The sequence below is a fragment of the Miniopterus schreibersii genome (assembly GCF_964146895.1).
Source record: "Miniopterus schreibersii genome assembly, chromosome: 16".
NCBI lineage: Eukaryota > Metazoa > Chordata > Mammalia > Chiroptera > Miniopteridae > Miniopterus > Miniopterus schreibersii.
In genome coordinates, this window is record NC_138116.1 from 37,717,349 (window position 1) to 37,744,810 (window position 27,462).

Here is a 27,462-nt window from a genome sequence, read left to right on the forward strand (position 1 = left end):
GAAACTGTTCCCCGGGGAAACTCAGCTGGAATCAGCCCAGGAGACATGAGGATGTGAGGTTCAAGGGAAGGCGGAAGGGAAGATACTAGAGAGTTTGCTGGACTTGAGTGTTCAGCTCAGTGAGAAGTAAAGAGCACTGGACATGGAGTCAGGAGCTCTGAGGTTAGACCCCATCCCTCTATTCTACAGTCAGCCTTTTGGCAAATTGCCAGAGCCCTCTGAGCTGTGGTTTTCTTGTCTATAATAGCAAAGGTCATCCTGAGGAATAAATGAGAAGGCACATACCGAGTCTGTCACACAGAAGCTGAGACTGAGTCCTGGCCCCTCGACCCCTCCAGTTCTTTAAGGCCCCACATGTGCTTGGACTCCTCAGGGCCACGTGGAACAGGCCACCACCACCAGCCCCACCTTCTCCTGGTCCTTCCCAAGAGCTAAAAACAGGTTCATTTCACTTTAGGGGGAAAAGCAGTCACAAATTCAAACTTATAAAGAAGTGCAGTTAAGGCTCAAGAAAATGAGTTGTGGGCTTCTTGAGTGTACTAAGAGGAATGTGACTTGAAAAAGGTGGGCAGTTGTATTTCCACGCAATCTTTTTTGTGTTAAATCTTTAGAATCCCGATGGGCTCCTGCAGTAAAAGGGAAATGTGGAGCCAGTAGAAGGATGTAGAAAAGTAGGGCTGGAGGAGCACTCTCTTGAGATACAATTAGAGGCAGGAACATTGTACTATGAGAAGGGGGCCTTTGTAACGGTGGGTACAGGCTGTAACTGCGTGTAAGGCTGAGGCTGAGGCAGGAAACTGTACGTTATGCTCCGAGTGTTTAACTTTCCTTTGTAGAAAAAGATTATGTGGACCTGCTGAAGGTGTTGAGGCATGAGAAGGACATTTGCGGTGCAGGGAGCTGACGTTGGTAGCCTGTGGCTGTTGGACTGAGGCGTGGGGTGGGGGCGTCGGGGAGGCAAGTCTGCAAGCTACTTCAGTGGTTCAGAAAAAGAGATGGTGAGGGTGTGGATTCAGGTTGGAGAGAAGAGGAGAGTTAAAAAATACTGGCGGTTGGACAGTCAAGACTTGTCATCAGGTGAAGTGGGTATTGAGGGACAGAGAGGAGTGAGAAATGGAGAGAAAAGCACCCTCACATTCCACCCGCCCCCCCATCCAGCTAGTAGCCAAGGCCCCTGGCCCCCCTTCCCGCCCACCCCCGCACTGCTCATCTTCACTCTCAGCTGTTGCTCCCCCTGCTCCTCACTGGTCCTCTGCCTCAGGTCTGGCCCCCTTCCAACCACCTCCACAAAGTTCTCTAAAATGCACATTGGATTACTTTGGCCCATCCCCAATACCACTAAATGGTGCTCAAGAACTTCCATCACATGGCCCTGCTGACCCCTCTAGCATTTTCTCCCATCTCCACTCCAGCCAAATAAACAACTCCCAGGCTCCTACACCTGCTCAGCCATTCCCACCCGGGGCCGTTGTCCACACTTTTTTGTCTATAAACCCAACTTTAATCCTCAGCTTGAAACTTACATTCTTCCAGAAAATTTCTCAGACTACTCCCCACCAATGCAATGGCCCCCACCTTTCTGAGGCCTCTTAGGTTCCCGTGCAGTCTTCCATCTTAGCATTTACGGTACTTGATGACATTTACAGTACTTGATGAGCATTTATAGTACTTGATGTGAAGGTCTCCTCCCCCTTGCTAGACTTGGAGCTGTGTCTCCTTTGTCTTTGCACTCCCAGCACAGAGTAATTATGGCTGGCATGGAGAGCACCATGTCAGGCGACATTATTGTCTTTCACTCATTCAACAAATATTTATTGAAGACCTACTGTGTGCCAGGCATTGTTTTAAGTGCTAAGGATGTATTAGTGGCCAAAAATAGAATAGAATAAAATTCCTCTCCTTGTGGGGCTCACACTCCAGCAACAGACAAATAATAATCAGGAAACATCACAAATAAGTAAAGTGTAGAGTGTGTTTGTGATTTATTTTAAACAAGACGAGAGGAAAGAGATTGGAAAGTTGGAGTGGACTTTATGACAAGGTGATGATTTAGTGGAAACTTCAAGGAGGTAAGGGATTTAGCAAATAGAGGAAGAGTGTTCAGCAGGGAAGGAGTCAGTGGGTGCAAATTGCGCTCCACTTGGGCATGTCTGATGTGTTCCTCAAAGAGTAAGGAGGCCGATGTGTCTGGAGTGAAGGGGGAAGAAAAGCAATAGGAGGTCAGGTCAGAGAGCACTGGGCCAGACATTACAGGACCTTGTGGGAGGCCATGGGACTCTGACTTGTTTTCAGAGAGCCCTTGGGTGACTTTGAGGGAGGCGTCACATGACGTGACTGACGTTTGTTTAAGCTCATTCTGACTTCTGGGTTCACTGCAGCCCATGACATTGGAGGCGTTTACAAGTATTGGAGGCATTCACAATAGTCCAGGTGAGAGATAACGGTGGTTCCAGGTAGGGTGGTGGCAGGAGGTGAAAAGCGGTGCTTGGATCCTAGTTGTATTTGAAGGTGGTGACAGCAGGATGGACTGATGGAGCCGATGAAGGGTATGACAGACAGAAAGAGAACAAGGGTTGGGGCCAGAGAACTGGGAAGATGGGTTTGCCATCAACTGAGGTGGGAAGATCTGTGGGTGGAGCAGGTTTGAGGAGAAGATGAAGAGTTTGGTTTAGGGGATGTTTTTTGAGATGTCAATTAGACACCCTAGTAAAGCTGTCAGGTGGGCAGGTAGAAGCACCATATGGGGCTTGATCAGTTGAATTCAGCAAATGGTTATTGTTGGCCCGCTACATGCAGGGTCAGGAGTAGGAAGTTCCAACAAACTTCGGTTTCTCTTTTTCAAGTTTGGTCCCTGGTCGTCCAGGTAGGAGGAAAACCCCTTGAGGAGGTGCTCCTGGAATAGATGTGACTGAGTCACAACATCCATTGTCCTGGGCACAGCACTTTGCCTGTCACTTGCACACACACACTTTCACTTACTCCGCCCCCAAACTATGGGGGGTCGGTGCCATCATTGCCCCTAGTTCTGATAAAGAACCTGGAAGGGGGAGAGAGGGAGGGCGGGCCAAGGCCGCAAAGCCCGTCAGAGTGGAGCAGGTTAGCGCTCCGCTTTCTCCTTTCCATGGACCGCCTCCTGAGCATCGGAAGAGATGTCCCGCTGAGTGAGCCCCGGGAGCCCTGGAGGGTGTCTCCAGCTGGCCTGGCCTTGGAGAGCTCACCTCTCTGAGTCACCGGTGCTGTTCTAGCTCCAGAGACTCTGGTAAACACAGCAGCCATCAGTGGACCATGGCTCCTTCCGAAATGTAGAGGCTTTCGTGGTTTTCTTTCCATCCCAAATAAACAGTGGGATGCTAATGAGCCCCCCACCCTCCTCCTGCCCCCTGCAAGGGGAAGTAAAAATCCCCTTTCCCTGGGATTTTCCACGGCTTTGCGGTGAGGGCCAGGGCCTCACCGCATGCTCAGGGAGCCTGCTGCGTGTTCCGACCTTTCCCCCAGAGCTGTGTTTACTTTCAGAGAACTCAGGAAGGGCCTACAGACGCTGCCTGGCTCGGGGCACTTGGCAGACGCTGGAGAACTCCACGGATATTTGGCAGGATGACTCCGAATGCTCTGAGAACCACAGCTTCAAAGAAAACGTGAGTCCCCTTGGCTTGGTGAGAACATGCTCTGGGGCTGAACCACCCTGCCACCCTCCACCAGGGAGCTACATGGCTTGTTGGCTTTAGGGGCCACACAGAGAGCCTTCCCACAGCATGTCTGCCCTGGACTCATGGGGGGAACACCATCAATCACATAAAACAGCACCCCCTGTGGCAGCCACAGAATTTCTTTTCCTGCGAGGGTGAAATGTAAACCCCGAAGGGAAGTCAGCCTTTCAGGCTGGTCCTGGCCTTCTCGCTGTTGTTCCCTCTGCCTGGAACACCTCTTTTCAGCCCTTCTGTGGCTTCTCCTTCTTATCATTCAGATTTCAGGTCAATGTCTCCTTCAAAGCGAAATCTTCAAGACTTCAAGGGTGGCCACTACTCCTCCGTCACTCTCTGACATGCTCCTATGTATACTTATCTGTAATCTAGCCCCCTCGTTAGAAAGTGGATTCAATGGTAGCAGGAGACACATCGGCCTGAGTGTCAGGGTTAGAACACACACTGAGCCCAGGAGTTCCAAGCCAGACAACCCAGTTTCCTGTCCAGACTCTTTGATTCTTAGCTCTTCATACACAGACCCTTCATCTCTCTGTCACCCTGCCTCTCATCCATCCCATGGGGAGAGTATTTATTGCATGGGAACACTGTGAGGATTTAAACAGACACACAATGGTTAAGAGACATACAATTCTTCGGAAAGAACCTGACCCCTAGTCAGCACACCTGTGTAGGAGTGACTGCTCTGTCACCAGGATCCAGCACTATAACTGGGCAGTAAATCATCATAGCTGCTCAGCAGATGTTTATTGGGTGAAGAAAACAATCTATGCTTCAGGCTTCTATCCACACATTTTCTTTCTAAGATCCTATTCTGCAGTCCCCTCAGGCATGGCTCTTCTCCCCAAAGACATCCTGTTTGTACAAATCCCACCCACCTTCTTTCAAAGTGAAGTGCAAAGGTGCTTGGGAATCAGATGTCTAGGGCCACATCTTGGTTTCTTTTAGAGTCAGATGTGGAGTACCTACTATGTATGAGATTTTTTTGCACTAGTCACTGGGAATAAGCAGTGAGTAAGACATAGATACTGCCTTCAAGGAGTTTTGAGTCTCAGGCGGCATAGGGACAAGGTGGAGATCTCTAGAGCTGCCACCTTGGAGAGTTAGAACTTGGCACAGTTGAAAAGGGGAGGGACACCACTCTGAGGAGGCTTCAGAAGGATTGCTCTGTCAAGTCAGAGAGAGAAGGCAGGGATAGGGCCAGGCTGGGGGCAGAGGTAGGGAGAACGGACAGGAGCCATCCTAGTAACTCAGCCCAGATAGAGAGAGAACGTAGTGCGGTGGAGAGAAGAGGCAGGTTGGATTTAAGTTACCGAAGAGGCAAATAGTATGGTCAAATGCTGGGGGTGCGGTGAGAAGGGAGTCAAGGGCAACAAAAAGCTCAGGTTGGCATGAGCCCCTGAGGAGCTTTGAAATGCCCCTGATTGAGACAGGGGACAAGGAAGACTTCTCCTCCCAGGTTCTAGATATTTCGTGACCACTTCTCAATTCTTTGGCCTAATTGGAAGCTGCAAATCACACCCTGCCCCCTGCCCCCTGCCCCCTTCCCCCTGCCCCATTGTGGCTCACTTCTCTCATAATGTAGTTGGAATTTGAAATTTACTGTGGTTTTCTTAAATCATTTTAATATTTTCCCATCAGATGCTAAAGATGTTTTAATAAAGTTTGGGGATGTGAGGGGAGGTGAGGAATTCTGTTCTAGAAAAACTAACTGTGTGACTTAAACCACAGAACTTCTCTCCAAGCACCCATAAAATGGGGTGGATAATGCCAACTTTGCACAAGCCAGTGGTGAGGTTTGATGGGACAGTGGGCACCACATCCTGGCACCCACTAGGCACTGGATAGTTACAATTATTGCATTTCAACTCCTCAGGTTGTGTTCCCTGGTCCCCAACAAGCACAATTCTCCCTGGGCCTCTCTCTAATCCTCTCCAAGGGCAATGATCATAGTCTACTCGTGTGAGTTTTTGGTGTCTTAGGGTGGCTCTTCTGCAGTGGCTTTTTTGAGTTTATTTTAAAATACATAATATTTCATTTGACTTTCAAAAATAAAAAAATAATTTTCTGTTACTATATATATTATATATATATGTAAATATGTAAAATTTTATACCATCAAAAAGGCCTTTGATTAGCTTTTGGTGCCACATACAAACTGGTAATTTTGATGCCTTTTTACATTTCAAACTGCATTAAGACACTTAAAATATTAGATGGTTAAATATTTTAAATATCTTAAATAGTTAGAACAAGCAAATCGTTAATTCTAGTTCATTGAATGCATCAAGCTTATCTGGTGAATCTTAAATTTTCTTAAATTAGTCAATACTGTTTTCAACTTAATCTTAAAGTCAAGTACTTCCTGACGTATTTCACACTGGAGCCACATTACTAATTCTAATCCTCTAATATGCTATATGCTCTAAGCAGTAATACCAATTACATACAGATTGTGAAATAATTTTTAAAAGCTTCTACACAAGGGTAACTAGAAAGATGAGATGACACCAAGTAAAGTGTTCATGGTAGAATCTAGGTGGTAGGTATGCAGGAGTTCTTTGTAAAATCCTTTAACTTGGCTGTCCGTTTGGCCGCCCTGGTTGTGGCTCACTTCCTTTAGAGCCTGGTGGGAGTCGGCATGCCCTTGGCTCTCCCAAGTCAGTCCTATCTTCCCATCAGGCATGAAGAGCCTTCCATTTGTTCTTCTACATCTACAGGGAATTCTTTCTAAACCTCTTTTTAACTTTATCACTTGATTTTAGTTGACAGAATTCAGTTTCTTGTTTTAAATTTTTTTACACGTCTTTATTGATTTCAGAGAGAGGAAGGGAGAGGAGAGAGAGAGATAGAAACATCAATGATGAGAGAGTCATTGATCAGCTGCCTCCTGCACGCTCCCAGCCCAGGCATGTGCCTTGACCAGGAATCTAACCGAGATCTCCTGGATTCTAGGTCAATGCTCAACCCCTGAGCCACGCCAGCCAGGCTGATTCTGTGTTTTTTATACAGTTTTACCATGTGACAGGTCACCCCTCTTAAAAGTATTGAAAGGATACCTGTGACTGAATTGGATTCAGCATATCTCAAGCATTTGTCTGACTTTCATCAGGACACTGTGGCTAATTGCATGGCTTGAATTAGGCAAATTATAGGGATTTCTAACCTTCCCTCCTGAACTCAGCTATTTGAAAACAATGACCAAATCATAGTTACATCTGAATACCACCCCCCTCCTCCCCCCTCCGGCCTAGTACTGGGATGCACAGAAGCCTTTGCATACAGTGGACATGTAATAAATACTGAATAAATGGGTCTGTAGTGGGGCCCGGGAATGGGAACTGGTGCTCACGTTCCCCGGGTGGTTCTAACGTGCAGCCAAGGGGAGGAGGAATCCTCAGCAGGTACGAGATGCTGCTGCTTCCCCTGGGCCTAGGTCTGCAGCGGCCCAGGTCAGCGGGCGGGACAACAAGATTTGAAAACTGCACTTTCCAGGACAGGAAGTAAAGATTTCTCTCTTTAGAAAAGTGAGGACAAGGGCATTGCCTCCTCTCCTCTGCAAATGGCTGTATTTCTAAGAATTCAAATATTTAATATTTTTTAAAAAGCACAAAACCAACTTCTGGCCATGTTTACCTGTGTTTCTAACAGAGGGTTGAACTTTTGCCCAAAAAAGGCTACTGTTAGTAAATCTTTGTCCTCTAGAGTTTTGGCAAACAAAATATGTTATGTTCTTCCAACTGACAACACACTGGGGGCCCGTATGCACATTATAGGGTACTTTTTAAAGAGGTTGTGTATGTGTGTGTATGTGTCTGTGCGTATGTGTCTGTGTGTATGTGGGGGTGTGTGCACGTGCCTAAGTATTCACAAGTAAGTTTAGATTCCTTGGTATAGAATTGTGCTTAGTAGTGTTTAAATAAATTGTGATCTCGCCTTACTTCAAGCTGTTTTCTTTGTCCTTATGAAAATTATTTCTATTCTCAAATATAAAATTTCATTGCTATATATGTTATAATTTTAATGATAAATTTTAATATTTGATATAACCTATAATACATATAAATTGATATATATCTACCTTTCCAGTATTTTATTTTGAAATATCCAAACATATGGAAAATTAAAAGAATAAAAAACACTCATAGATCCACTATCTAGATTCAAATGTATTAACATTTTGCCACATTTGCTTTCTCTCTCTTTCTCTCTTTATAAAATATTTTAAAATAATTTGCAGCCCAGCCAGCATGGCTAAGCAGTTGAGCATCAACCTAGGATCCAGGAGATCAAGGTTCAATTCCCAGTCAAGGACACATGTCCGGGTTGTGGACTCGATCCCCAGAAGGGGACGTGCAGGAGGCCACCGATCAATCTCTCTGATCACTGATGTTTCTATCTCTCTCTCCCTCTCCCTTCCTCTCTCTCTGCAATCAATAAAAAGATATTTAAAATAAATAATTTGCAGGCACCATGCAATTTTGCCCCTAAATACTCATCACGCACTTCCTAATTTTAAGGACATTATTCCATGTATCGATAATGCCATTGTTCCAACTAAATAAAATTAACAGTAATTTCATCAAATCAACTAATGTTTCAGCCACATTCACATCTCCCCAGTTGTTGTCCACACCCCTGCCTAATTTTTATCGCTTTTCTTCCCTGGACCAGGATCTAATCCAGGTTCATATATTGCATTTAGTTTTCTATTACTTCAGGATTTTCTAACGTAGAGCAGTGCTCCCACTCCCAGCCCTTCACCAATGACACTGGCTTTTTTGCAGAAGCCAGAAGAACTTCATCTATAACACAATCTAGATTTGTTTGGCTGTTTCCTTGGCTTATCATAAATGCACTTCTCCATCTTCTGCGTTTCCTGTAAGCTGGAAGTTAGGTAAGATTCAAATTAATCCTCACAGGTGCCGTGCATGGTATCTCACCAGGAGACCAAAATGCCGGAGGTCACACTATAGTGATGCGACGTTTGATCACTTGGTTGTTAATAAAAATAATATAAATGGAGCCACTTTCAATGGAGCCTGAGCTGCCATGCCAGAGGACTGCCTTGCACATCTTATCCCTCAGGCCTTTGGGGTGCGAAAACAGGGCACAGTAACCTTCGGCCTGGGCCTAAAGCAGCACTGTGACCCAAAGAACAGTTTGCAAAGATAACAAGAAAGCAGTTATTATGACTGCCGGACTGATGACACCCAGAGTGAAAATTTTTAAGTATGTTAAAAATTAGCATCACTATTCATGTTCTCTGCACCAATAGAAATGCCTTCCTTCTATTGATGTGACTGTTCCCCTTCCCTTTGTCTCCTAATCGGAACATTATTTTAGGCTTCTGCCTAAATCAGTGGGTCCAGAATAGATATTCTTTTGTTCTCAAGTAAATGCTTGTTGCCTCTCACTTTGAAAGGCCTTTTCATGTTTAGGTTAACATATCGAAGGTAGTGACAGCCAGCTGTCCATGGCGAAGGCACATTTCTCTTTTGTACTTGGTAATTGGTGGGATGATCCTTCGGTACCAGGTGTTTATCTTGGTCCCTAACAAACCTTCCTCAGGGCCCTAGTGTGCGCTGATGATGCTTACTGGAGTCCATTCAAGCTCTGTCATTCCTGCCACATTTATTAGGTGACAGTTTTCTGAAAAGAAGTCTTCTCCCCTCTTTTCCTCCTTTCTTGAGTATCACTATGGACTTACAGATTGTTGCATTCACTTATTCTTTTGTTTTTTTAAATCCTCACTGAAGGATGTTTTACCGACTTTTAGAGAGAGAAGAAGTGAGAGAGAGAGAGAGAGAGAGAGAACATCAATGAGTGAGCGAAACATCAATTGGTTGTCTCCCGAACGCTCCCCTATCAGAGATCCAACTGGCAACCTGGGCATGTGCCCTGCCCAGGAATCAAACCGGCAACCTTTCGGTGCGCTGGACAAGCTCTAACCAGCTGAGCCACACGGGCCAGGGCTATACTCATTCTTTGGAAGATACCTGTTTTCTAGATTTAGTTGGTAAAATCCCTTCAAGCTGGCGCTCCCGGCCTTTTGTTATAACCTATTAGCCTTTGAGCACTCCCTTATTTTCTGACACCAGAAGATGGCTCAAGCTCCTCTTGTGTTTGCCTTGCTCCAGGCACAAGTCAGCTGTTTCTTCAAAGAGTCCTGGACTTTTTAAGTGGAAGAATGAATAGTGTTTGAAACCAAGACCTCAGTGTTAGGTGTGCTCATTGCCCCCACTACTAGGTTCTAGAACCTTTAGTGTACAGACTTAGAAAAATCTTTTTTAAAAATCAAGACTTCATATTGATAATTCTGATTCAAATTTAACATTTAGGATTTTTCTGTATCTTCTTTTATTTTGTATTCTGTATCTTCTTTTTCTTTCAGTGAAAATTTGCATCCCAATAACATGACCATAATTATTTATTTACCTTATCTTACAGTACATATAAAATAGTTGCAACTTTAATATTTAAATTGCCACTAAAAGCCCTAGCCAGTTTGGCTCAGTGGTTAGAGCATTGGCCTGAGGACTGAAGGGTCCGGATTCAATTCCAGCCAAGGGCACATACCTCGGTTGCAGGGTCCATCCCCAACCCAGGTTGGGGCTTATGCAGGAGGCAACCAATCAATGTGTCTCTCTGTCTCTCTCTCCCTTCCACACGCTCCGAAAAGTAATGAAAAAATATCCTCAGGTGAGAATTAAAAAAAAAAAAAAATTGCCACTAAAAATATAAACCTATTTGGGTAAAAATGTCTTTGAAGGTCTTTATGTCCTTAGACTATATCCCATGTTCAGAGTACTATGTTCATAATTATTTGAAGTAATTACTTTCTCTATGTGGTCATGTGATTAAATGGATATATAGTTTTATTTGTTTCTACTAGAAATAAGGGTTTGGCTTTTTCATTCTTTTGTCTCTACTTTTTAAATAAATAAAGTACCGGTAAGGTTTGAAAGTCAAAACTATATAAAAAGTATACTCAGAGAAATTTTACTTCCATCACTGCTCTTAAACTGTTTCTACCTAATGCCTATAGTTAACCATATGTATTATTTTCTAATTTGTCCTTTCTCTCTTTTTCTTTACTTTTTATCAAATTATAATATATATCTTACATTTCTTTGTGCAAAACCAAGCAAGTATGTAAATATGTTATTTCCCCATTTTTCTTACACAAAAGGTAGTATACCAGATACCTTATTCTGCATCCTTCTTTTCTCCATTACCACATGTTCTGGGAATTACTCTATATCAGTTTCTAGAAACATTTCTCTCTCTCTTTTTTCTTTTATAGCTGCATAGTACTCCACCCTGTATATTTACTATAGTTTATTCAGCCACTCTCCTATGGCCATTTGGATTATTTCCAATTTTTTATTACTAATGATGCCACCTTGAATAACTTTGTATGTGTATGTTGGTTCTTATTTGTGGGAGCATATTTTTTGGAAGATTCCTAGAAATGGGATTGCTGGATTAAAGGTAGATGCACATGTAATTTTTTCAGATATTGTCAAATCCCACCCCTCTTATAAGGGTTGTACTGTTTTGCCCTCCCTTCAACAGTGTTTGAGAATGCCAATTTCCCTGGTGAGTGCATATTACACACTGATTATGAAGCATTTTATAGAAGTACCTAAGTGATTTCAGATTCACCTCTTGGTACTGAGAGTGAGCTGGAGACTATCTGGGTGTCTGAGACCTCTAGTGAATTAGCCAGGTTTTGGTAGATACTGAATGTAGAGGACAGTTTATGAAACTTTTCTATAGAGTGCAATTAAACCAACTGTCCCATATGGTGTCCATCAACATCCCTTTGCCCTAACCAATTCAATACACAACTTTCTAGCTTCTAACCATTAGTACACGAACTTGTATTTTTTATTTTTTGCTGGTTTTCTGGTTCTTGGAGCCCACTTTGTCTGCTGAAAGGCAGGCCAGATGTGCTGGGGAATTAATGTCTCCCCCTGTCCTGGAGTAGCTTCCAGAAGGGTCACTAACACTAACACTCTGCCAAGACTCTGATTTTAGCCCAGTGAAACTGATTTTGGAGTTCTGACCTCCAGAGCTGTAAGACAATAAATCATGTTTTTTTAAGCTACCAAATTTGTGGTAATTTGTTACAGCAGCCACAGGAAATTAATATAAAATTGCAGCTGACATCATATTAATTGGTGAAAAAGTAAATGCTTTCCTCTAAGATCTTTAACAAGGTAATACGTTCACTTTTTCCACTTCTATTTAACTGAAGGTCCTAAACAGAGCAATAATGCAAGAAAAAGAAGTAAAAAACACAGAGTTTGGAGAAGAATAAACAAAAATGTTATTCACAGAGAACATGGTCATCTATAGAAAATCCCAAGGAACCTACACAAAGTACTACTGATATTAATAAGTGAGCTTAGCAAGGTTGCAAAATACAAACAAATATATAAAAAGCAGTGGTATTTTTATATACTACCAATGAGCAATTAAAAATTAAAATTAAGAAAGAAATATCATTTATTGCAGCATTAAAAATATGAAACACGTATGAATGAATTTGATGAAAGATGAATAGGACCTATATACTGAAAAATTCAAAGCTTTGTGGAAAGAAATTAAAGAAAATCTAACTAAATGGAGGGATATATTATGTTCATGGACTCTAAGTTGATCCATAGTTTCAATGTAATCTTAATAAAAATCCCAGCAGAATTTTTGTAGAAATTGACAGCTGGATTCTAAAATGTATATGGAAATGCAAAAGACCTAGAACAGCTAAAACAAACTTGAGAAATAATAAAGGTGGAAGGCTAACACTAAGTGATTTCAAGACTTAGCATAAAACTGTAGTAATCAAGCCAGTGCAGTATTGGCATAAAGATAAATATCAGAATAATGAAGTAGAATATAGAGTCCAGAAACAGACCCACACATCTGAAGGCAACTGATTTTTTTAAAAAGTGCCAAAGAAATTCAATGGGGAAAGAATAATCTTAGCAACAAATGGTGCCAGAACAATTAAATACAAAAGACCAACTTCTATCCTTACCTCACACCATGAATGCAAATTAACTAGAAATAGATCACAGACCTAAATGTAAGAGCCCAATCTATTAAACTAGGAGAAAACAACTGAAAATCTTAAGGCCCTTGTATTGGGTAAAGGTTTTAAAAATAGGAGAGAAAAAGAATAAAGTATAAAGCAAAAAGTTGATAAATTGAAAAAAACTTCTGCTCCTCTTCAGACACTGTTAAAAACACACACACAAAAAGGCAAGCCACAGAATGGGAGAAAATACTTGAAAAACACAATCTGGCAAGAGATTTATATCTAGACTATATAAAGAACATTTACAATGCAAAATTAAGACAATTCAATTTAAAAGATGGCCAAATATTTGAACAGATACTTTACCAAGTAAGATATACAGATGGCAAATAAGCACATGAAATTATTCTCAGCATCATCAATCATTAGAGAAATGCAAGTTAAAACCACAATAAGATACTATTACATACCCATTAGAATGGTTAAAATTTAAAAGACTGATTATATGAAGTGTTAATATAATCTAGAGCAGCTGGAACTCTCATACACTGCTGGTAGGAATGTAAATTGATACAACTTATTTAGAAAAGAATTTGGCAGTTTCTTAAGAAGTTAAAACATACACCATACTACTCCTCCAGTCTACATCTAGATATTTATCTGAGAGAAGTGAAAATCCATATCCATATAAAAACTTGTACAGAAATTTTCATAGCAACTTTATTGGTAAAAGCCAAACTCTGAAAACTATCCAAATGTCCATCAATAGGTGAGTAGATAAATGAATTGTGGTACATTCCCAATGGAATACTAGTCAGCAATAAAAAGGAGTGGACTATTGATACATGCTATGACATGGATAAATCTCAAAATAGTTATTCTGAGGGAAATAAGCCTTACAAAAAAGAGTACATATCATAAGATTCCATTTGACATAACATTTGAGAAAATGCAAACTAATCTCTAATGATAGAAAGTAGACCAGTGTTTGGGTATAGGATGGTAGGAAGTAGTGAGAGGAGAGGTATTACAAGGGGTCACAGGAAACTTTTGGGAGGTGATGAAAATGTTCATTATCTTGAATATAGTAATGAAATCACAGATATACTCATGTCCAAATTCATCAAGGTTTATACTGCAAATGTGCAGTTTACTGTACATCAATCTTACTTTAATAAAACTGATAAAAGACTTACACAGAGAAGTTTAAGAAGTAATTTAGTAGGTTGGAGACCATAGCTGTCTAGCTTGGTGGTCATGTCTGCTCTTCCTCTGTGTCCTTCTGCAAATTTACTTAGAAACTCCATCAAGATTTTTTTTCTAAATAAATTTTGTAGAAGTACCCATAATATCTTAATGGTGATATATATGGCGGACTGAATGAAAAGGTGAGATTCCATTGGAAGATTTTACTTAACAAAACAGAATTTCCAGTAAATCATCCTCTGTTCACAATCAGGTTACCCTGGGACTCAGAGAAAAATATTCCAGTGTTTAATTAGGTCTTTGTCTAAGAGGTAATCTATGAAAAGTTATTTTAAGTAGGAGGCATCAGTTGGAAACCTGGCCCCATTTTTGAAAGAGAGAGAGACTACTATACTCTAGGGGCAACACACCCAGGGGCAAAGAACCTGTCCTCATTCCCAAGGTACCCTCTTCTCCTGGCACAGTTCTATGACATTGTGAATCTTGGTGCACCAATGCTGGGATGTGGGACTAGCCATGAAGGTGAGACCCAAGGTGGGCTCCTCACTCATCAAGGCACCTTGGCCTCTTAGATGCTTCAGAGAGCAGTCTAAGCTACTTTACATGGGTGTCAGCCATTTTAGGGTGCATGCCTGAACCCTTGGTGGTCCTGGGTATGGGGCTCAGGGTTGGAGACCATAGCTGTCTAGCTTGGTGGTCATGTCTGCTCTTCCTCTGTGTTCAGGTGGAGCACCATGCCTTGCTGTCGACCTTGCAGCTGTTGTACACCGTGGGCTATTCTCTCTCCATAGTCTCCCTCCTCCTGGCTCTCACTCTCCTCCTGTTTCTTCGGTGAGTGGAACTCCTGCGGGCATGTGTTCAGGCGGGTACCCTGGAATTTGCTCATTGGCTACCTCTGGAAGGCAGTAGAAGACTGGGCTGGGTGATGACATGGTTCATCAGAGCTGGAAAGGGATCTGAGCGAGGCCCTCATCCATCCATCCCGCTGTGCAGGTGAAAGGGGAAGGGATAGCAGAGGTCCCCTGAGAGGCAGTGAGTCACCCCAGTCACGAAGCGCAGTAAGAATTGGAATCTGGGGCTCCTGACTCAGCTTTCTCCTCTTTTGGATAAGACAACCTATGTGTCAGGCCCTGCTCCAGATTCTTATCACGCCCATTACTACCACAGCCCGTTCTCACCACTACTCTATCAGAGGCATTATTTTTACAGAAGAGATTAAGAAACTTCCCCAAAGCAGATTATTGAGTGGTAGAGAGGGGATTTTAATGCAGGGCCCACAGGCTCCAATTAGCTATGCTTCCTTGGTGCCCAGGCACTGCTCTAAGCAGGCTGCATATACTCAGTCATTCAAACCTCTCCCTAATCAGAATTAAGTTTAATCCTAATCCTAGGAGATTAGCATTGTTATTACCACTGTTTTATAAGTGAGTTGACTGAAATATGGGGAAATAGAGGAACTTTCCCAAGATCACACAGCTAGTGAGTGATGGAGCCAGGACCACAACCAGGCTGTCCAGCACCTAAGCATTTTCACTCCCTAATACTCTGTCAGGATCCAAAGGCTCAGTGCATTTTATTAAATCACATTTTTAGAAATTACTCAAGTGAGATATTTATAGAGCCATCAGGGAGCCCTCTCAAGCTGTATCTCGGTGCAACCCTTTCAGGAACATAATGTGGCGGAATGAGAGTTCAGCATGGGTGCAGGAGACCTGGACAGGGACCATGGAGGCCTGGATGCTAGCTCCAAAGCATCTCCCCACCTGGGCTCTTCTAACCCCAGGTCTGGCCCTCCCTGACCCTTAATCTCAGGATGGTCTATGGCTCCTGGAGCAGAGCTGTAACCATCTGCCCCAGTGCGAGAGCAATTTTTGAACAATGGGACAATTGCACAGCCAGCCTGCTCTCTGTGACTGCCTCCACTCCCCCTCCCAACGTCTCAGAACCAAGCCAGGAGGAGACACGTGCCCGGCCCTGCAGGAAGGAACTTTAGCAGAACCTGGGCCAATCAAGGGTCCGTTTTGCCTCAGGCACTGGGGTAGAGCAGGGCCCAGTCCCTGCCCTTGAGTAGCCCCCAGTGTAGTTAGGGAGAAGGGTGCATAGATGGTAAAACACAAGGACTACTTCAAATCTAAATGGTAAAACACAAGGACTGCTTCAAATCTCTCTTCGAGATGAAAAAGAATAGCTCTAAAGCAAGGCAGGGCGGGGTGTGTGCCTCACAGGCCCAGGCAGGGCCGAGAGCGCAGTGATGGGCGAGACTGAGGACGCGTGTTTACATCGGCCAGGACAAGGCCAAGGCCCAGACCGCGGGGGGCTCCGGGTGGGTGAGGCAGGGGCTGGAGAGCTGGCATGTGCTGGGCATTTATTACGTGCCCAGGTGCTGTGTGAGCTCTTCTCGCCCACTCACTGCCCGAGTCCTCCCGCAGCCCTCTGAGGTAAGCTCTCTTGTTCTTACAGGCAGTAGAGCCTCGAAGAGCCATATTTTGGCCTTAGAGTTTCTGGGTTCAAATCTCAGCTCTACCACTTGCCTCTCCGTGACTTTGGCCAGGTGACCTAACCTCTCTGCCTCGCCCTCCCCAGCTGTAAAATCAGGGCGACAGCACGGCCTGCTCCCCCAGTGCTTGTAAGGAGCCAGGATGCCCATAAGTCCCTCCCCGCCTGTAAGGGCCTGGGACGGGGCGGCATGCTGACCGTGCTCCCTAGGGGTTAGCTATTGTTATCCCCATCTTACAGGTGAGGAAAGCGAGTCACAGGGAATAGGTCTCATAGGCCAGCCCGCCAACTCGGGAGCCTGCGCTCTGAACCTCCCCACCTTAGCGACAGACCCGCCCCCGGTGCCCGCACAGGCCTGTCGGGCTGAGCCAGGCTTTGCTGAGGGAAGGCACTCGGTTCTCTCCCTGCACAGAAAACTGCACTGCACACGCAACTACATCCACATGAACCTGTTCGCGTCTTTCGTCCTGAGAGGCCTGGCCGTGCTGGTGAAGGACATCATCTTGTACAACTCCTACTCCAGGCGGCCCGACAACGAGAAGGAGTGGGTGTCCTACGTGTCCCAGGTGTGTCCTCCCGCTGGTGGGTCGGTGTGGGTCGGAGGGCAAGGGTGGGGCTGCAGAGGGGAGGAGGCAGACACAGGGGTGTCCAAGGCTTTGTGGTGAGATGTGTATCACCTGACTTAAAAAAACCACAACCATGGAGAGAGTGGGGTGGGGTAAAGAAAATCAGCAGCAGAAAAGCTCACTGGGGGGTTTCTGAATGGCCCCTGGGTGGGAAATGTCTTCATCTGTAAATAAAAGAAAGAATTAAACCAGATCAACCTTTTTTATTATTACTGTTTTTGAAAAATATATCTTTATTGATTTCAGAGGGAGAGAGGAAGGGAGAGAGAGAAACATCAATGATGAGAGAGTCATTGATTGGCTGCCTCCTGCACGCCCCCGACTGGGGATGGAGCCTGGGGATGGAGCCTGTGACCAGGAATCGAACCGCGATCTCCTGGATCCTAGGCCGATGCTCAACTGCTGAGCCACACTCAGCCGGGCGCATTACTATTTCTTTAAAGCAGCAAAGCTTTCCACATTGAAATCTGTATCTGTTGACATGGTTTTTCCTTTATCCCGTCAATAACAAATGCAGTAACTTGCTAAACTAACTTTGCGTCCCTGGAATAAGCCCAGCTAGGTTCTGACACATCCTTCTTCCTCTTACATTGCTGGGTCCCGTTAGTTAACACTCTGGTTTAGCATTGCTCATCTACGCTCGTGAATAATTTCCTTTTCTAGTAAGTGTTTGGATCAAGTTTATGCTGACCTCTTAAAACAAATCAGACTTGTTCTCTCTTTCTCTCTTCTCTGGGAGAGTTTATTTAACAGGGGTATTATTTCTTCCTTAAATGCCTGATAGATTACAACAGTGAAGCCGTTTGGGCCCATAGTTTTCTTCATTGGAAGGCATGCAATTATGAACCAATTATGACTCTTAGATTTAGATTTCCTGTTTCTTCTGGTGGCACAAGGTAACTTGTGTTTTTCTAGGAGTTTGTATACTTCATCTCTTCTTTCAAGTTTATTGGCATAGCATTGTTCATAGTCTCTTAAGATCTTGTGAAGTTCTGTTGCGTCTGTAATGGCGTTCCTCTTTTCATTCCTGATTTTTATTATTTGTATCTTTGCTCTCTTTCCCCCCTTAATCATCCTTGCCAGGGGTTTCTCAGTTTTATTGGATTTTTTTTTTTAAATACTTTTGTCATTGTTGATTTTCATTTTTATGTTCTCTATTTCATTAATTTCTGCTTTCATCTTTATTGTTTTTCCATGTACTTTCTTTGGGTTCAATGTGCTGTTCTTTTTCTGACATAATACTTAAAGTAATTGATTTTTCAGCTTTTTTCTTATAATTAATGCACTTAAGGCTATATGCTTCATTCTAAGTGTGGTATTAGCTGCATAGCACAGATTTCGATATGCAGCATTTTCCATCCACTCAGTTCAGAAGTAAGTTCTGATTTCTGTTACCATTCTCCTTTGATTCCTGAGTTATTTAGAAATTCATTTCCAATCATATGCAGATTTTTTGGTTGTTAATCTCTAGCTTAATGGAACTGAGATCAGAGAACATACCCTTTAGTGTTCCCTTTAGGGAAGTTGCTGATGAGGTTTCTCTCTGTTTTATTTATTTATTTATTTATTTATTTATTTATTTATTTATTTATTTATTTTTGTCTAAAAATGTCTAAAGCGCCAAGGAAGAGGCTGGGCTTTGAAACCTACATGAAGCACTCCTTCACATTTTGATTCTGTGGCCACCTCTCTGAGGTGGTTGGCAAGGGTTCCGGAGAGAAGGGAGTGAAGGGGGAGGGGTTCTGCGCAGGGAGGCCCTTCTCCACCCTCCTGGGGTCCAGGTCCTGGGAGACCCTAGACTCACCTTCAGGGGCTCTGTTCTCTACAGATATCTGCCTCCTGCCGCTCGGCCCAGGTTCTCCTGCACTACTTCGTGGGCACCAATTACTCCTGGCTTCTGGTGGAAGGCCTTTACCTCCACACGCTGCTGGAGCCCACCATGCTTTCTGAAAGGCGGCTGTGGCCCACATACCTGCTGGTGGGTTGGGGTGAGTGACCTGAACCCCCAGCCTCTTTTTCTGGGGACTCCTCAGAAATGGGAGCCCAATTCCCAACTGGAGGGGGGTTATGAGACAGATAATTCCTCAATGACAAGAGTCTCTGATGAAAGGTATGTGTGTGTGTGTGTGTGTGTGTGTGTCTGCATGTGTGTGAGCAAGCAATGCACACACACACACATGCACAAGTGCCACAGACTCAATGCACACACACACACACACGCACAAGTGCCATAGACTCAATGCACACACACACACACACATGCACAAGTGCCATAGACTCAATGCACACACACACACACACACACATGCACAAGTGCCATAGACCCAATGCACACATTCAAAAATTGAGATTTTTTTTTTGTAGAATCAGATGACATTTCTCCTACCCTGTCCCCAACTGTATTTGTGTGCTCAGGATGTCATGACAAAAACCCATAGGCTGCTTATACAATAGACATTTACTTCTCACAGTTCTGGAGGCTGGGAAATCAGGATGCCACCATGATGAGTTCTGGCGAGGGCCCTCTTTTTGTCTTGCAGACAGCTGTCTTCTTGCTGTGTCTGCACATGGTAGAGACGGTGGGGGTGGGGGAGAGAGAAAGACAGAGAGAGAGAGAGAAAGCAAGTAGCTAAGCAGCTCTCTGGTCTCTTCTTACAAGGGCATTCATCCCATTATGATGACACCCCAACCCCCAACCCCCAACCTCCAACCCCTTCCAGATTCAGTTACCTCCAAAGGTCTCATCTCCAAATATCATCATGTTGGGGGTTAGGCTTCAACATATTAATTTTGGGGGAGCACAAACCACAACACCAACTAAGCCTTCAAGATGAGGTCTGGAACCCCTGCTGTCTCAAGCTTTTGGGGAATTTGAGGCTGCAGGATTCAGAGGAAATAACCTTGGCCTGCAATTCAGAAGATTTTGGTAATGCCTCTGAATTTACTCAGAGCTGCTTTGTGACATGTGCATGTCTGTTCTCCTCTCTGCTTCCTGGGTGGCCTGACAGTGAACAGTGGACGGCTCTGTGCTCCGCTGGCTCTACAGTCCCCACAGCCCACAGTGCTGCAATGTTCGGCTCTTACAAGATTTAACCAGCGGAGACTGGCCCATCAGGCCGGCATGGGGCCAGGCAGGTTTGGCCAACCGGCTCCTAACTACATTCCCTGTTCTCTCCCCAGCCTTCCCGCTGCTGTTTGTCGTGCCCTGGGGTATCGCCCGTGCACAGCTGGAGGACACAGGGTAGGTAATTCACCTGTTTTCTCATTTCTGTGAGCTAGTAATTCCCAAATACTCCCAAACGCAGGTTATATATCATTTTCCTAAAGAGACTACCCACCCCCTTCCATTTTTGCCATCTAAAATGTACCTAATGGGGGGCTGAGTGGGGGGAGTGGAGGGATTGAGCAAAAAAAATGTAAATGGAAAAACTCATGGACGTAGACAACAGTGTGGTGATGGCTGGGGAAGGGAGAGAGGTGGAGAATGGTATAGCGGGGCGAATGGTGATGGACAGAGACCTGGCTCGGGGTGGCCAGCACACGGTGCACTGTACAGGTGGTGTGTTGTAGAATTGGGCCCCTGAGGCCTGTATGATTTCGTTCACCAGTATCACCCTAATAAATTCAACAAAAAGGAAATGAATAAAAATAAATATAGATTATATCTAGGAGTGTAGATAAAAATAATCAAAGATTTTCCTTATAGTAATTAGGTTATTAATATATTAAGTTACACCTGCAAATTAGCACAAAATTAGCACCAGCTAGCACAAAAATTTGCTGCATGCCTTCTCAGTGACCCTGGGTATGTAAGGATATAGGTACAAGAATGGTTATTGCATCATAGTTCAAAGTGGAGGGGAAAAGGCAAAATAAAATGGATGAAAGTGATCCAAAAGTTCAAAATTCCAGTTATAAACAAGGAAGTCCTGGGGATGTCATGGACAGCATGTTGACTAGTTAACGTTACTGAACTGTATATTTGAAAGTTGCTAAGAGAGCGAGTCTTAAAAGTTTTCATTACAAGAAAAAAAAATTATAACTATGTGAGGTGATGGATGTTAACTAGACTTACTGAGGCGATCATTTCACTATATATTTATATACTAAATCATCATGTTGTGCACCTGAAACTAATTTAATGTTAATATGTCAATTATATCTTAATTTAAAAATAACAACAACAACAAAAAACCCTAAACAAACAAACAAAAAACCCCTGAACATCCATCAATACGGGGATGAATGAATAAACTGTGGCCTACCTACACTGTGGAATGTCATGAAGCTACTGAGAAAACACGTCAGTTCTGTATCTTCTGGCTTCTAGAGGCTGAATCTCAATGACACACTGTTAAGCCTATTGCTGAATAATGCATATCATGTGATCCCATGTTTTGCTCCAAATAATCACCACCCAAAAGTCCGCTATATAATTAAGAATTTATATTTCTATGAACGCGGAAACAAGTAGAGGAGCATATACACCAAGCTTTAATGGTTAGAAAAGGCCACACTATCCTAGGAGGACGCAACGGAGTCCTCTCTTCTCCCCTGCCCCCCTCAGAATGACGGGCTGAAGGTCAGTCTTGAGCATGAGTGTCTTTTTCCTGGAGGGCATGAGGCCTTTGCGTTTAAGCTCATCTTGATTTAAAGTCTTCTTCTGCGGTCTGCTCTTTGCTGTAGGTGCTGGGGAATCAACAGGAATAAGAAAATCTGGTGGATCATCCGAGGACCCATGCTGCTTTGTGTAGCAGTAAGGACCCACCCGCCCACCCTTTCCCCTCTGAGCTCAGCAGCTGTGGAGGACTCTGCCCCCTCCCTCACCACCAAATTCTCTGGCTCAGAATGAGCCCGGGCCAGATCCCTTGAGAAGGAGACGCTGAGCTGTGAGTAGGATCTGCTGCAGGGAAGGGAACAAGCTAGAGACTTCTCCTTGTTCTGGCTCAGGACCTAAAGTCAGGGTCATGCTACAAGCCTCCTCTTTGGGTCTTCAAACTATGTATAGACACATGCTCGGTGACTGCGTATTGAAAGGTTGTGTTGGGGATACAGGCGTCTTCAGCCACGGGCCAACCCAGGGATAGCAAAGCTATTGGGTTTTAACACCATTAGTAGGAGGGAGGGGAGGCCCAGGAAGCTCCTTTTAGAGGGGGAAACATGCAATCAACATGTGATGGGAGTTAGAGTTAGGAGATGCTGCTGCTCTGAGACCCTGAGCAGGAAGAGACCTTATTCCACGTGGCCCAGAATTTTGGGGCTGGGGAAGGAATGCTTGACCCAGAGTCCTAAAGCTTTTTCAGATGATAGTATGTGAGAATGAAATCTGCCGAAGAAGCTCGGGCAAAGGACAGGAGGTGTGCAGACAGTTGGAAGGATCCGCAAGATCCTGGAGGGAGGCCGAGAGTCTTCCTACCTAGGCATAGGGCTGTCACCTCCGGGTGCCCACCAGCCAGGCACTGCCCTCGCATTCTCCTCAGTCGCCTCTCCAAGGGGTCGCTGGGCACTCTGTTTTTTTCCATTTTATGTAAATAACGTGGTGTTTGTGGTTTCAGGAAAGAAAAGTCTTGTTTTTATAGAAGCATGTCGATATTTGTCAATGATAGGAGGCAACTTTCTGCCCAATGGTGGTTATAACCGAGGGGATAAAGAAGTTCATAGAAATGGGGGGAAAAGCAAGAGTGTGGAGATGATCTAGTTGCTTCTGAGGCCTGGGTCACACCCATCCTGAGCAGTGGCCTGCATGCTGCTGGTTACCTCCCCCCAGTCACCCCACAGGCAGCTGAGAGCGAACGCTCACTGTGACGTCTGCCCACACGCATCCCAGGGCATCACGGGCCCTGCCTCACCCCACCCTGTCACCACTGCTCCACGGTCCCTTCCTCCCCAGCCACACTGCGCAGCTGTGGTCCCAGCACTCAGCTCCTGACTAGGAACCTTCGCTACTGCCCAGCAACATTTACTGAGCGCCTCTTAGACCCCAGCCCATTCTAAGTGCTTTGAGTGTGTGAACCCATTTACTCTTCCAACAGACCTCTGAGGTAGGGGCTACTGTTTTGTTCCTTTTATTGGTGATGACGCTGAGAAAAGGAAAAGTCACTTGTCTAAAGTCACAAAGCCAGTAAGTGGGGGCCCAGGATCTCAGCCCAAAGGGTCTGACTGGATGACACACTTTTAACCACAGCACCAGGCTGCTGCCCCCAGTAGTTGCTGCCTCCAGCCACCCGCCTGGAGCACTGCCTGCTGCGGGCTCTTTCATGCGTCAGTACCTTGCTTTGGATTCTCCTTGGGTCTTAACTGCCTCTCTCTGCCCCCTCACCCACCAGGCTGCTGTACCCAGGCACCCACCTCACAAAGTAGAAACGGCCACACTCGCCGTAGTGCCCTTCCTGGATTCTGTACAGACCTCTGCCACAGCTCAGCAATGTTTTATTGCAAGCATTTGTCTAAAATCCGTCTGCTGACACTGTGTGCCCATGTTCTAGTCATCCTGGCAGCCAGCCCAAGCACATGGCAGGCTCTCTATAAACTTGCTGGGTGAACTCTGACCCTCACTCCTGGGCATTGGCGGATTCTTGCTAACCAGACAACACACAGCAGGATGGAGGTCAGCGCCCTTCCTAGGATGGAGTTCGGGCTCCCTCCAGCTGGATCCCTGCTGTTCACCTGCAGTCTTCTCGAGGCTTCATCAATGGCTCTCACTCTTGGTTGCTCTTGGAATCACCTGGGTGTCTTTAAAAATCTTTGGCTTGGGTCTTGGCCCCAGAGATCTGTGTTTCATTGGTCTCAGGTGTGGCCTGGGAACTCTGATGCTCAGCCAGGGTTGGAAAGCATTTTGCTCCGCTCTTGCTGCTCAAAGCACGGTCACCTGAGCTGTTTTTATAATCCAGGTTCTCGGGCCCCACCCAGACCTGCTGAATCAGAACATGCATTGTGGCAAGACTCCCGGGCTTCAGGTGCCTGCTGAAGTCTGCGAAGCCCACACGCCAGCGGGCCTCAGAGCTGGGTGTGCATGAGAAACGTCACTGCGGCTCAGCCCCCGGAGGATGTGTCAGAAATCCTGGAGCAGGGCTGGGGCAGCTGCAGTTTTAAAAGCTCCCAGGGGATTAAAAGGACAGCTGGGGCTGGAGCCACTGCCCTGGGCCTCGCTGCTTGGCCGCCTGGCTGACCGACCTGTGTGCTAGTTTCCACGGGAGCTCCCTGTCCCGGAGCCACACTCTCGGCCACCAGGACCAGAGAGTGTGCTTGATCTCCCCATCTGGGATAAAGTGACCTTCACGTGCTCCTGCTTCTACAGCCCCACATAAGGCCACAGTCACCTTCGCGCGCATCCTCCCGGCCACTCCGTCTCCTCCTCCGCTCTCCCCACCCAGTGAATGAGGCCACCATCCACCTACCGGCCACCCGGGCCGGAACCCTGGGTGCCCCCCAGCTTCTACCCTCTCCTTCCCTGCAGGCTCCCCTCAGGAGGTGTCTCGTCTATTCTTCTGCGACCTCCCCAAGCCCCCCCCCCCTTCTTCGTCCCATTCTGCAGCTTCTGGGCCTCACTTTGGCCAGAGCCCCCTGTTTGGCCTCCCTTCCCCTCCTGCCCCAGCAGGCCATCCTCTGTGTTGCAACCAGAGGAGTCTTTCCTGAGCAACACTTGACTCTGTCTCTTTTCTATGTGTGGCTTCAGCAGCTCATTACTGTCCCCAGGCTTGTTCCCAGCTCCTTGGAGCGGTGAGCACCGCCCTTCCCGGCCGGGCCATCCTGCCCAGGGCGCCCATGCTGCCTTCCCGTGGAGAAACTCATGGTTCCCTCAGCCCATCCGGGCATTTCACTCCCTCCTGCTTTGCACAGGCCGTTCCCTCTGCCTGGAAAGCCCATCCGAGGGCCCCATATCTGCCTGGGGAGCTCTCCTCCTTGGAGGCTGAGCCTTTTTATTAATCTCTCTATCCCCCAAATTAAGGAAAGTCAACAGGCCCGTGCGGAAGGGACCATTTTACAATCACCCTCAGGTCTGTAAAGGTCTTACAGAGGACGTGGCTGGACTACTGTGGTCTGTGTCTACAGGGACTTGGACAGGAGGAAACGGGCTTGAAGAGAAATGGGAAAAATTTCCCTTAGTCACAAAGAAGAACATTTGACATGAACTGGCAAAACATTGACTGGACATGGACCACAGAAAAGAGCTTTGGGTTGTCCGCCTCTATTAATTTCCAAGAGGAGGATCTGTCCTGAAGAACAGGGAGCTGAACCTGATGCCTTCCCAACCCCTCCAGCTCTGGGATTCCAGGATTCTGTACACCGGCCTCAAGGAGAGTGGAATTTATGTGTCCTACCAGACACGAAAGGTAAAACAGAGGCTGTAGGGTGAGGTGGAAGGAGCCCATCTGAGAGTCAGGCCAGGTATTTTTTAAACCTCCCAAGTCATTCTAATGTGCAGCCACTGTCTAGCTTAGGGTTCCTCAACCTTAGCGTTATTGGTATTTGGGACAGGATCGTCTTTGTTGTGGGGGCTGTTCTGTGCACTGTAGGATGTTGAACAGCATCCCTTGCCTCCACCCACTAGACACCATGAGTGACAGTTAAACATCCCCACCCCAGTTGTGACAGTTAAAAATGGTCCAGACATGGTAAATGTCTTCAGGGTTGAGAATCACCCTCAGTTAAGAACCATTGGTCTAGCCCAACTCTAATTTTAGAGATTAGGAAACAGAAGCCCAGAGAGGTCAACTCAGTTAAAGGGCACCCTTCAAGATCAAGATGACAGCATTTGGCATTTCAGAGCACTTCACCATCTTTCATCTTGGCCAAATTTGAGGCTGGTACCTATTTTCTGGAGCATGGAACATGGAGCAGAGTAGTGGGACCAAGGAATGTCTCCCATCCAGACTCAGACTCCCTGATGAGCATCCCCAGTTATCATGGCTGGGCTTCTCCCACCAGCTCCCACACTGGGTCTGAATTTGTTGACCAACGTCGGGGTGAATGTGAACATACATCATGCCGGATTCCCACACGTAGCAGCTGACTTCTTCTGCTGCTCTCTTGATTCTCTGCTTGAGAAATAATCACAATGGGACAACCTGAAGAATCCAGATACTCTTTGGATCTTTCACCAGAAACAGAAATTAGATAACTCTCAGCTCCTTCAGCATACAAGACTTCACCACTCAGATTGACCTGGTATCCTTGAGTGTAGAACCACAATGAACGTGGTATATTCTTATATCCTAGTAGAAAATTCATAAGGCCTTGATTAGTCCCACTCGCCAATGACAGCCTCACAAATGACTAAACTGTGCAAGACTGTTCTATCCATGTCCCGATTCCTGGAGTCAACAGTTCAATGAATTGAACCATGTATTGACTTTTTGAAGTTGTAAAGGAAAATGCCTTCATTCACTCTTATTGAATGTCCTCTGACAGCCTCAGGACTTGGCAAAGTTGAGAAATTAGTAAAACCGGTCTTCACTGGTCTTGTCCCTCTCCAGGTCCACTTTCCTCACCAGGAACACAGGGGTTTTCTGTTACTCGGGTTTCCAAGACATCTTCTCACTCCATACTCTCCTCCTCTGAAGAGTTACAATGGGAATTTCCCCACACTTTGGATTTTCCCACCTCATCAAAACTTCCCTTTGTTAAATCCCATCTTCTGTTTTCCATGGTGAAAGTAAGTCAGATCATACATATTTACTGAATTCTTCATTTTTGTAAAAATGAATGAACGAATGAATGAATGAACGAATGAGGGATAGAGAAAGGGCTCCTTCCCTTCTCTCCCAGTTGCTCCCTATCTTCTATGTGATGTGTGCACTCCAGCAGGGCTCTTGAGGATGGCATGTTTTGACCCAAAGGAGTATCTCTAAAGGTAGGCATTTTAACCCACACAGCAGGTCAGAGGAGGAGGGGCTTGGGGGTAGGAGGAGGAGTTCGGGGGTAGATGAGACCTACCTCTGATCCCCAGCCATGCTGGCAATTACCTCTGCCAACCTGTAGGCCCAGATCTGAGCACGGAAGTTGGGGTGCCAAGGATGTGTCACCAAGAATGTTACATCTGATAATGCATTCTGTATTGTCTAGGACCTAAAAGGGAGCCTTGTATGTTTGTGGTCCTAAGTGCCCTCCTTTTGGTCACAGAATCCAAGAAGAGTTGGCTGGGTTCTGAACAAATTTTTTCATTCAGCCCCTTTCCTGTTTATGCACAAATGACAAATAGCATTTTCCAAATGTGTTTGCTGACTCTGGTCTCTGGGGCGCCTAGATGAACAGGGCTCCATGGTGAAGCAGGCTGGTGTTCCATCCCATGGCATTGAAGGAGTGCTTCCTCCGGATGGCCCACTGGCCGGTGCCCACCTTCCACTATCTGCTCTCTGGAAGACATGCAGAATAGCAAATGGACCTG

The 27,462-nt window shown here is 45.4% G+C and overlaps 1 protein-coding gene across 1 annotated transcript in view; it reads left to right on the forward strand.

The window, feature by feature from the left end:
* GLP2R (glucagon like peptide 2 receptor) overlaps positions 1-27,462 on the forward strand; it is a gene marked incomplete at both ends in the record, with an annotated part of 59,868 nt that overhangs the window by 9,650 nt on the left and 22,756 nt on the right. The window contains 6 exons of the mRNA XM_081162050.1: positions 3,496-3,635; positions 14,678-14,784; positions 16,862-17,015; positions 18,904-19,063; positions 20,256-20,316; positions 21,762-21,831. Coding sequence (XP_081018176.1) covers positions 3,496-3,635; positions 14,678-14,784; positions 16,862-17,015; positions 18,904-19,063; positions 20,256-20,316; positions 21,762-21,831 — 692 coding nt within the window. The remainder of the gene's footprint in view (positions 1-3,495; positions 3,636-14,677; positions 14,785-16,861; positions 17,016-18,903; positions 19,064-20,255; positions 20,317-21,761; positions 21,832-27,462) is intronic.